Here is a 12,251-nt window from a genome sequence, read left to right on the forward strand (position 1 = left end):
TTGAAGGCTGTTCAGTGACCTGTATGAAATGAGCTGTCAGTAAACAAACGTCTATCCCACAGAACACCAACACAGTTGGCACCTTAGCCCAGGGCTGCCCGGGGCGGGGGGGCAAGTGGGACAATTTGCCCCAGGCCCTGGGTCCTGCAGAGGCCCCCACAAGAATATAGTATTCTATAGTACTGAAACTTTTTTTTATGGAAGGCGCCCCTGAAATTGCTTTGCCCCAGGCCCCCTGAATCCTCTGGGCAGCCCTGCCTTAGCCTCATGAGAGAGACTCAGTTAAGGCCTGAATCAGCCATGGAGACTATACTATATTGATTTACTAATTTCCATTCAATCCTTTCAAACATTTATAAATTTATCACTGGAATATACTCCATTATGCAAATCTGAAAAGGAACAAGGTTAGTAATTTGATTGTCTGAAGAGTAATTTGACGGCAGTAGAAAATACTAAGAATAAAAAAGTATCTTAATTTTGTAACTTGAGGCAAGATTTGAAACAATATGATAAGATAATCATATAAGAGGAAATTGACACATTTGAATTAATTTGGACACCTTTTTTTAGAAAGGTGGTTGGAATAGAAGTAGCTCAAGCATTAAAAAATATCATGAGTTAATAGTTTATCTTATATTTAAAATTGTGAGAGTATGAAATATTAAGCCAAATTCAGTCCTGGGGTACATGGGATTCTTTTGTTCAGTTGTTTTGGTCCTTTGTTCATCTCTTTTTACATTTTGTTGCTTTATTCTTCTCTATTTGGTGTTTTAATTTTTACTTTTTTAAAAAAGATTGATGAAATATTGTCTAATTATCTTTTCAAATATTTAAAATTTTATTAATAAATATTTGCGTTAGATAGGGTGACCAGATGTCCTGATTTTATAGGGACAGTCCTGATTTTTGGGTCTTTTTATTATATAGGCTCCTATTACCCTCCACCCCCCGTCCTGATTTTTCACATTTGCTGTCTGATCAGCCTAGTGTCAGAGTGCCATTGAAATTAACAGGGACTTGCAAGGAAGCATGGGACCACATTAATAAATCCAGTTGTAAGAACAGGACCAGAGATACTTCTCTGAATTTTGACTATGCAAACTTTTATTTTAAATTTCTAATTTTGAATGTTATTGTTGGGGGTATGCAGTGTAATTGTATCCATGTCGGTCCCAGGATATTAAAGAGACAAGGTGGGAGAGGTAATATCTTTTACTGGACCAACTTCTGTTGTTGAGAGAGACAAGCTTTCGAGCCACACAGAGTTCTTCTTCAGGTCTGTGAAAGATACTCCAAGTGTCACAGCTAAATGCAAGGTGGAGCAAATTGTTTCGCATAAGTCATTAGCACTGTTGGAGGTAAAATAAAGCATAAACAGTTATCTTAATTCTGTATTTTAAACATAGATATCACAGCCTCATGCTATGCACAAGAGTTATGGAAAACACAGTCCTGGGAAGTGCTTAGATACTAGAGTGATTGAAATCACCCTAAGAAAGATAGATTTTGTATTTTTTGTTCATTCACAGCCCAGATGATGCATTGGTCTGAAAGGAGTGAAAGATGAGGTACCAAGGTCCAGAGTAAATGGGAATGAAAGTTAAGTTTGTGTGTAAGTGCTTGCATGATCAGAACCTAAACTGACACACCAGATTTCTACAATCATAATTTAATCCTTTAAAAGGTGCTTTAAAGAACTAGTAATATTTTAAGGATTTTTTAAAATATTCTCTTTATAACGTTACCATCAGTATTATTTCATATTTCTTTTTTTCACTATTTGTATTATTAGTAGGAAGAACATTTGGCTGAAAATCTAGTATTTAGTGTTTCTAAATTCCTCTGCTCCTGTTGCTTATTCCCATTGGGTTAATTACATTTCAGAGATTGTTTCCCTCCAGGCTAACATTCTACACTGTTTACTTTTATGTTAGGATGTTATGCCCAGGCCCTAAACCCCAATTCGGCAAGGAGCTCCGTTCAGTTGGACCCTGGTCCTGTTTGGAGCCCTCTTGAGATCCACTTGCGTGCTGCTCCTTGCAGGATCAGGACTCTACTTTACAAACTTTCTCAAGAATCTTGTCTCCCCCACACCCCAGGATTCTAATAGGTAGGTGGTGGTGTTCTTCCTTCTGAGTTAGAATAGCTGCCATAGGTGCTGGAACCAGAGGTGTGGGGAGTGCTATAGCACCCGATGGCTAGAAGGGATTTCCATTATATACGGAGTTTATAGTTTGGTTCAATGGTTCTCAGCATCCCGACTGTAAAAATTGTTCCAGCACCCCTGATTGCTGCACCAAAATTTATGGCATTTATGTTGTGGGAACTTAAGTGGAATCTTTTTGCATATAAACAGAAGCGGACTTCTGTTTCTTATAAACCGTGAGTCACTTTGCAGAAGAGAAGATCCTGTTGATGTCACTGGGAGTTTTGCCATTGACTTCAACTTGAACAGACTCACACAGAAGGGAACTCTGCTGTCATGCTAAGACTCATTACATTCTGCATCCCTAATATTTCTTCCTCTTCACCCCCCTTCTCAGCCCCGTTTCAGCTGGATGCCCTCTTTTTCTCACCTAAACTATTGTGCAGTATGTCATCCGCCTGGCTACTGAGCCTGAGGATTTTTCAAGAAAAAATGATACTGTGTTGGTGCTCAAACAGGGGTGGACGGGTAGGTATTCACCCACAAAAGCTCATGCTCCAAAAAGTCTGTTAGTCTATAAGGTGCCACAGGATTCTCTGCTGCTTTTACATTACATTACTGCGAGCTACTGTTATTATGACATGAAATAAATTGCTTTAGAAATGAAAAGCTGTAATTAACTACTCAGTGGGAGCCAAAATAAACCCAAACTCTAATACCGGAGTAGAACACCGCACGTAATGAGGGATACAGGAATCGTGCTAGGCTACAGCTATGCAAAGCACAATCAAGTCCACCCACTATAGTACCAGCATAACAGAGGAGCGAACAACCCCTTCGAAACCCCACCCACCTCAGACTCCGCCCCATCATGCTCTGACCACGCCCACCGTCGCAGAACTCTTGGTCCCGGAAATGCCACGTGTACGGAGTGCGCGTGCGCGACGTAGCCGTCTGTGTTTCCGGTGTGTGGTTCACTCCCTCCGTCCTCCCCCAGGCTCGGAGCTGGGGCCGGGCGAACACAGGCAGGGCTGCGTCCGCTCCCGCCATGGCCCAGCCCGGGAGCCCCCCCGCCGCCTCCGGGCACAGCAGCCAGAACGGGGCTGGAGAGGAACGCTACAGCAACGGTGAGGCCGGGCAGCTCGGGACCGAGGGTCTGGCCGCTCCAGGCTGAGGGGAAGCTCGGCCTCTCCCGGGGGGAGGGCGAGGAGAATCGGTGCAATTCCCCGGGCGAGGCCAGGCCGGAGACCCCCCGCTGGGCCTGCGGCGCCTTACGGGGAGCACGGTCTCTAGCGGAGCCTCCGTGCCCGGCCCTTTGTCCGGGGGTCCCCCAGAGAGCAGGCCCCCGGGCTGTGGCTGGGCTCCTGGGGCCCGGCGGGGGCACTCACTGGTCCTCCCCAGCTCCCTTCTCGCCGCCCCGCCGGGACACTGAGGGGTCGTGCAGCCGTGCTGGGGGAATGGTCGGCCACGGGGGTCTCCCGTGGGCGAGGCCTGCGTTTTCCCGGTTTAGTTTTCCCCTGAGACCTCTGCGCGCCCTCCCACTGGCCCCTTGGTGGGGCCGAGCGGGCAGTCAGAGGGCCAGGGCTCACGGGACGTCAGCTTGTGCTCAGTTTCAGGGTTTGAGTTTGTGTGGGGGTGTGTGCGCCACGTAGGATGCGGGTCATCATTTTGGATCACTTACGTTGTGCTCATCACTGCAGTATCGGAATACACATCCCAAACTGGGTGGGTGGGTGGGTGGGGAAGGGCACGAGCAGTGCCCCCACAGATACACCCAGTGACAGGTTTCTGTGGGAGACTAACAGAAACCAATTTAAAAAAAAAAACCCATGGGGAAGGAATGGCTCCTAGCTGTGAGGTTGTACATGTGTGGATGGGCATTGCTGAGAAAACATTCTCCAAGTACCTTCCTTGTGGAATTTTGAGCAAATCACATTCAGATGGGCTACTAGTTTCATCACTGGAATACACGTGGGATGTTTGTTAACCTGTTTTGCTTTATTCTGAATTAGCAACAAGCCATAAAACAGTAATTCTCAAGCTTTTGTACTGGGGACCCCTTTCACACAGCAAGCCTCTGAGTGTGACCCCCCCCCCCAAATTAAAAACACTTTTTAAATATATTTAACACCATTATAAATGCTGGAGGAAAGTGGGTTTTGAGATGGAGGATGGCAGGTCGCAACTCCCCACATAATAATCTCATGACCTCCTAAGGTGTCCTGAACCCCGGCCATAAAAAGTGGCCAGATCTTGAGTTAAAAGATGTTTGGTAGCAACATTAAAGATTTCAGTATCTAATTCAAATAGATTTGCGTATACCATTTCTCTTTATGCCCATCAGTAAGGTTATAGAAGAAAATAAGTTGGACTTTTAAGAAGGGGATGGATTATTTTTAACACTGATATCAGGAGAGGACATAACCTGATCCCTCTGAGGGGATGGAGTTCTCACTCTCACAAACCCCAGTGCACATACAATAGGGGGTCATGAGGCTTTGTTCTCTGGAAACATTAGGTGATGGCACAGGTGGGGTATTACATGAGATAATGAGCCAATGGTCTGAATTTGCCGTAATAGAATAGTATTTCTATAAAAGTCAGTCTGTTTTAGCCCATTATTTGGTAAATAAGTTGTCATCCTCTGTTCACGTTATAATGAGAGATACATTTTTAATAATGTGTGTATGGTCCTCAGACTGCTACAGCATGCACATTGTTTTTCTTTTTCTTTCTTTTCTTTTTTTTTCAAGGAAAAAAGCCCTATTTTGTAAAATAAAGTTGTTGAGTGAGTGAAAGATTTATTTTATAATGTATCTCACCAACTATAGATTGCATTCAACTTTCTTAATTCAGAAGTCATTCATAATTTGAGCGTCTTTGACCGCTTGCAATGTAGTGTACATGTGGCACCACGGTTATCACTCGCGGTGGGAGAATCCTGTAACTTTAGAGTAAAGCGCATAATATAATTTTACTTTGCAGTTTATGCAAAAAGTGTTCTCCCATTCAATAAATTGTATAATCTGAGAGCGCTTTGGTTTTAATTTTTTGTAGCCATTGATTTAGTTAATATTGCCTGGAGTAGGAATGGACTGGAGTTATCAGAGATGTCTTAAGGAGAGAGTTGAAGGAGAATGCATGGCAGGCTAGTTGGGGGTGGCTGGCATAGGGAAAAGGAAATTAAAAGGAGAATTATACAAGTTTTTGTTTGTGATGATAATGTCATCTTCAGATGTGACATTAAATGTAACACTTTTTTATCACTAGTCTTTTAAATGCAGGACATCTGTTAAATTGTTATCAGCACTGTTTAAAAACATGCATGGAGAAGGAGTCCTTCCCCAAAGACCTTGCACGTTGCAATGCATTAAAAGTCAAGTGCAGACTGAGCAATAATATCTTTTTTTTTTTTTTTAACATGATGTGACTATGTGACAATTTTTATAATGGCTGGAGTAGCTTGTATGTAGGAAGTAAGCATTGTTTATGTTCATAGAGGCTATTCCAGCTTTTCACAGCAACTTCTTGCTCATCACGTATTTAGCAGGTTACCTCCTGAGCGCGCACATTCACATATCACCTTAAATTGTTACTAGCAGCACTATGTTGTTTATCTGTCTAAGTTGCTGACTGTTGTATATTGGGTTGCTTCAGTAATCATCCCCTCTAATACTTCAACAGCTGTAGCACTGAGCATTTTTTGACAGTAAAATGAACTAGGCTCATAAAAGATGGGAACTCATCTGCTTTTGGTGTTAAGCATATTAATAGTCCTGCATTTTAAATAAACAGACTAACTTGAGTATTTGTAATGTAAATACATATTTTTGATGTCTTTAAATGTCTTTTGCTAGGATCATATGACCTCATGCTATAATGTCATGATGTTTCAGAAACTTAAGTTTTGATCAGGGCCCCGTGTGCTCTGTGGTGAGGTGGGACCAAATTCAGCTGCACCAATCTCTACGTCCGTTTTGGGTATTTGACTTGCATTACTATAGTAGCTAAGTAGAAGTGCTGCTATTCCTGTTTTTACAGATGGGGAACTGAGGCACAGAGTAAGTCACTTGCACAAAGTCACACATGAATTCTGTGGTGTACACCCCCTCGTCCCCCACGAACTTCTCATCAGATATCTTTTTTCAAAGTGTTATCTTAATTGTAACTTTCTCTTAAAAATACAATAGTACATTAAACAAAAACAGTTCACTATCATGTTTCTAGCTACTGTATCAACAGTTAAGAAGATTTGGTAACATCTGATTCTTATCAGGGAATCTGAATACTGTATTTTTGTTTGAAAGGCAGGTGTTCAATGATCCAGGAATGATTCTCATGCATCTGTTCTATATATATTATGTATTGTAAATGTTGATCTTATCACTGAAGTCATGGGAGAACTGAGGATATTTTAGTTATCTGTCTATAATGAAGGGACAGAAGTTAGAGGTTCTTCTTCAGAGACAGAAGTGAGGACACATTGAGCAAAATAATCGATATATCCCCTTCTTAAGATCAGTCTTGAAGACTGAAACGGTGAGATTCCAGTTAATGCAATTTGACCTGAACTGCTTGAAACACTTTTTCCGAAATCTCAGAGATAACCAGTATGACTGTTCTCTTATTTTTAATACAGTATAACAGTTAAAATACTGTGTTAACGTTAAGGGTACGTCTACACTGCACGATTATTTCAAATTATCTTAAACCGATATTACAAAACAGATCTAATAAAATCGGTTTAGCGCGTCCACAGTGGGATCACGAAATCGATTGTTTGCGTCCATGGTCCAAAGCTACCATCGATTTCAGGAGCGGTGCACTGTGGGTAGCTGTTCCTCAGCTATCCCATAGTTCCCACTTCCGTGTTGAGAGCACAGTGCCTGATGGGGCAGAAAACACTGCCCCGGGTGGTGCTGGGTACAGCCTCACCCCTCCCTTTGTGAAGGCAGCAGACAACCCTTTGGCGCCTTTTTCGCGGAGTGCATTGAGCAAACGCCATAGCACAGCAATCTTTCCCTTTTTTTTTTCACGTGGTGGTGGGGGGAAATAAACTGAGGAGCTGTTCCCTGAACCACGCCAGACACTGTGTTTGAACCTACAGACATTGGGAGCTCAGCCAAGAATGCAAATAATTTTCAGAGACTGCTGTGGACTGTGGGATAGCTGGAGTCCTCAGTACCCCCTCCCTCCCTTCATGAGCGTCCATTTGAGTCTCTGGCTTCCCGTTACGCTTGTCACGCAGCGCTGTGTATCCTGCAGTTTTTTATTCAAACGCTTTGGCGTTTCGTGTTCTGTAACGGAGCTGGATACAACAGATTTGTCTCCCCATACAGCGATCAGACCTAGTATCTCCCGTACGGTCTATGCTGGAGCTCTTTTTCGATTTCAGACTGCATCGCCAGCCGTGCTGATCAGAGCTCCACGCTGGGCAAGCAGGAAATGTAATTCAAAAGTTCGCGGGGCTTTTCCTGTTTACCTGCCCGCTGCATCCGAGTTCAGATTGCTGTCCAGAGCGGTCAGTGCTGCACTCTGGGATGCCGCCCGGAGGCCAATAACGTCGATTTCCGTCCACACGAACCCTAATCCGAGTTATCACTATCGAATTTAGCGCTACTCCTCTCGTCTGGGAGGAGTTCCGAAATCGATTTAAGGAGCCGTTTAACTCGATATTAATGACGACGTCGTGTGAACGGGTACAGCGTTAAATCGGTATATCGGCCATTAAACCGATTTAAAGTCGCAGTGTAGACCTGGCCTAAGGTTGCTACTGTGTATGCACATCAAGGACTGCTTGCTTAAAAACCTAAGCATTGAAAACAAAGACATCTTTTATAGTCACTCAAATGGGCATGCAGCAGTCACATAACATTTTTATAAACTTGAGGTGATGGAATGGGAAGTAATTTAGAAAGACACAGCTTGACTACGAATAGCAAAAAACAGTTCAAGAGAGAACCTGTGACAGAGAGTTGTAATGTCAACTGGGATACAATAGGAAGCTATTTAGTTCACCTAAAAACATGTCACTTGGAGATATATACCGCGTCCCTTCAGGGTGGGGATGTGTCTCTAGTGGATAACATATATGGTATGTATAACTTACAACTGTGGTCTTCAATTCTGAAATCTTGAAAAAAAATTGTTCCGATTCGGAATGAAATTACTTGTGGAAAGCAAATTCCGAAATATTTCATTTCACAAAAATCAAACATTTATTTATCTGGCTGCCACCTGCAGTTTGGGGTCCTTAGTTCTGGGGCAATCTGATGGTGGAGCTGCCCTGAAACTGTGAACCCTGGATGCCCATGGCTCCTCAGCGTCCTGCTAGGATAGCTGGCAGGAAACCAGGAGGGTTTACAGTGTGAACTTGCCTGTGTTTCTGTGGAAGAGTTGGTTTCTGTGAAACATTTTGGTTTTGACAAAATAGTATTTTCCAATAAAAACACATTTTGTTAAAAAAAAATTCCCCACCAGCTATAGTGCCAACATTGTGAAAATAAATAATGTAGTCCTGTTTTCACCTATTATATCTAGTTGTCATCTTTAAATATGGAGAATGAATGGTGACCTAAGAATGTAAATCATTCTAAAAATGGCTATTGGTTTCATAAACTGCTTGCTTCTGAATATCTTCTCCAAATGAATTCAGTTTAGTTCAGCTGTACCAGTCAGCAAAAATTTAAAAAACGGATTAAATGCATAGGTTACCTTTTTTTTACTTCACTGAGCAAAATTTCTGAGATTTGATGGCAAAATTGACCTCTGTCCCATGATCCTGACAGAGATACTTTTAAAAAAGTACTAAGGAAAATGTAGCTGCTAATTAGTGTAAACAGCAGCTTTTAAAAACCATTTTCACTCTTGGTCATTTCAGCATGTATACTCTGTTCACCACCCTTCATATGTGCACAACAGTTACTTGGAGAATCAACACAAACACCTGCTGCCATGTTCGTATAATCGTACCAATAATATGATTTTTCCCCTCAAACACATTTGGCTTAGCTGATTGTCTCTTGGCTTTAAATGGGCAATAGAAAATAACTTTTCTATTAACTAGCTTCCAGAACTTGCATTTTCCAAAGTAAATGCTACATGAGTAATATGGGGATGAGTTTTTCCTTTTACTAAAACTGACCACTAGAAGTTTTCATGCTCAAGCTTGTGGGAAATATCAGTCATGGTTTATTACCTTAAGAACTATGTTGATATGTCCACTAACTTGTATGTTCCCCAGTAAATTAACAGTAGGGTCAATCATCATGTTCAAAGGAATATTTCTAAATTGTTTCAAACTCCAAGCATATTTTCCCTGTCTGCCATCTACATTTAATTGCTTCATTCTGGTTCACCAGCCAGCTGCATGCGAGAGCATCAAAGTTGTATTTGATTTGCTTTTATTGAACGTCTGGCTTCTGGATGTTCGCGTGCAAACATCAGCCAGGGACGATGGCCATGTTCAAACCTGAAACTTTTAGAGAATATCAGGATTCTACTAAGTTGTCAGAAAAATAATTAAACAAAGGTCTAGTGTAGTAAGAGCAATTAATTGTGAAGTTCATGTGTCTTATACCACTCTCCTTATACTTGGCTTGTTACTAAAAAACATTTCATTACTAAGGGACTAGTGGTAAATTCCCAGGGGCTGTAAATAAATGATATGTTATTGGGAAGCTGGAAATTTCTTCTTGGGTACAGCATTGACTCTTGGAAGGTTTTTTCTTCTAGGTCCTGTGCAAAACTCACTGATGCATTCATCGCAAATGTTAGATGGCCAAGGATTCGGCTCTACAGTTCCAGGATTATACTCGCATCAGATACCAACAAAGGTTCCTGTGCATCCATCTTCTGGACAATATAACTTTGGTGGTTCTCAGAATGTTTCTCTGTTAAGTAATCAGGGATCTGGGCAGACTCTTAATAGACCACCTGCGGGACTTATTTCTATGGCACCTTTGCAACATACAAGTTCTGTTCCCCAAATGCTCCCTCCGTCACAAAACTCTGCTGCTATACCATCATCTTCTAGTAGCTTCGTTCCTGGAGCTTATCCCCCAGCACTTTCAAACTGGCAGTATGGTCAGACTCCTATGAGTCAGCCAACTGGGTCTCAAACAAACCATTTTGCTCACGTAGCAGGAACATTACCAACCCAGCCATTATCATCAGGGAGCACAAATCCTGCAACAAGCTATCAGTATACTGTTTCCCCTGGAGGTCCTCCACTTCAAAACAGCTACATGAAACCAGGTAAGAAAGATAAAGTAAACATAAGGACTCTTGTACAGTGGCATATGTTTGGACTGAGTTATACATCTGGTTACAAAAGTTGATTCTCACTTTAGCTGTTGTGGTTAAAAATAAAGAAAGATCTGATTCTGCAGTGACTCCTAATGGTTGTGGAACTACATTGTTGAGCTAGATGCTCTGATGAAATGCAGTTAAGAACTATTTGGAGAACTTCCATTCACTTCAAAGAAAATTCCATGTAGGGAGCAGGCTCTTAATTTTGTGTTTTGAAGAGTGCTGCAATAGGCATTTGCTGGGAATTGGCCTTTCTCACTCATTGTCTTGTTTAAATTTATGTTTTAATACTGCATATTTAGGTCAAATGTTTGCATGTCTTCATGCTTTCTAGGGGTTCTTTCTCACAGCTCTAAACCTAGAAGATCTTTTCTCCACACCACTTACCACCTCTTTGTGGTACCTACCTGCCTTTTAAAAAAGGAAGAAAAGGATTAGAAATATAGAGAATGGAGGGCTTGCAAAAATATATATATTATATTTGTGTGTCGGGAAACAGGTACACAGTACAGAGGTTTGGTGAGCATATATGGTACCTATATGCCCTTTCGTGCTCTTCTGAATGATGCCTATTTGAACATTTGCACACTTGGATCAAATCTTGACTTCTTGCGATTTTCTGTCAGTAGGGGTGTGTGTGTAAGTTGAAGGTTTTTTAGGATTCCCGTTAATCATTTAATGCTGGCAGTTTTCAGCATGGCCTTTGTTGGAAAGTTGTAACTTGAACTCCTTGAGCATAGTTTGTTGAGTCATACAACAGTCATTCTGAAATACAGAAGCCCTGGTATGTATGTTTGTTTGAAAGGAGAAGCTGGGAGAAAGCAGTGATGCTACAGTTCAGTTTGTTTCTTCGCTCTAGACAAGGATGATTTGTTCAGGAAAACCAGGCACAGAGACTTCATTGAGCACAGCACAGATATCAAAACATACCTTAGCAAATAAAATCTCACTAATGCTTCTCTCTTCCCTGGTAATATGCATCAGCCAGTCTCCAACCTTATCACTGGCTTATGTTAGTGGTAAACATTTAACATTTTTTGGTCATATTTTCTTAAATGCATGAATTTGTCACAAGCTGTAATAGTTTCTTCAGCATCATTCACTAAAGCAAGTCAAGTGTCTGGAATAGTAGGCCTAAACATTTTATGGAAGTAAGAAAACATGAATAAAGTGATATGCATATTATTGTTAAATGGAAAGCTTAGAGTATATTTGATAGAAAGCTTCCTTACTCTAAATATCTAGTTTTCACTCCATCCCAAGTTGTTTGTCTCTAGAAAGTTTGAGAAAAGAAGTGTGAAATGGGCTATAAAAGTGATAGAGCAGCACATTATTAGATATATCACCTCTTTTTTTTGTGCCCTATGATATGCAAGTGACAAAAAAATTGCATAACAGTAACTGCTGACTTTAACCATTTTGGAAACACAATACAGATGCAAACCACTTGTGCAGTTTCAGTTCATTACAGTTTTATCATTAGGTTTCTACTATTCAATTCACATACAGCAGTTTCTTTTCTAATTCTTCTTCTACTGAGCACACGTTCCTGTTAATGGGAGTCCTGTGCTATCCTTCTATAAAATTTATTGCAAGTCAAAGCAACTGGAATGCTAAAGCAAATATTTCCCTTGCGGATGACTTTTAAACTCATGTTGACTGATGTGTCAGTGTTAACTATGCACATTAAAAGGAAATTAATTGCACAGTGGCTTTCAAACTGTGATCTGTGAGCGATTAATGTCCCTGAAGATCCACCTGTGGACTACAAGGGGTAAGGAAATTAAGGAGT

The 12,251-nt window shown here is 41.4% G+C and overlaps 1 protein-coding gene across 2 annotated transcripts in view; it reads left to right on the forward strand.

Moving 5' to 3' along the window:
• The first annotated feature begins 3,083 nt into the window (after positions 1–3,083).
• Positions 3,084–12,251, forward strand: part of SEC24A (SEC24 homolog A, COPII coat complex component) — a 47,898-nt gene continuing 38,730 nt past the window's right edge. The window contains exons 1-2 of one of the 2 annotated variants that reach the window (XM_032783520.2): positions 3,084–3,276; positions 9,884–10,405. In XM_032783520.2, the coding sequence (XP_032639411.1) occupies positions 3,198–3,276; positions 9,884–10,405 (601 nt within the window). In that variant the 5' untranslated portion in view covers positions 3,084–3,197. The remainder of the gene's footprint in view (positions 3,277–9,883; positions 10,406–12,251) is intronic. The other variant, XM_032783521.2, reaches the window with a different exon arrangement.

Source organism: Chelonoidis abingdonii, chromosome 7 (genome assembly GCF_003597395.2).
Source record: "Chelonoidis abingdonii isolate Lonesome George chromosome 7, CheloAbing_2.0, whole genome shotgun sequence".
NCBI classification, from domain to species: domain Eukaryota; kingdom Metazoa; phylum Chordata; order Testudines; family Testudinidae; genus Chelonoidis; species Chelonoidis abingdonii.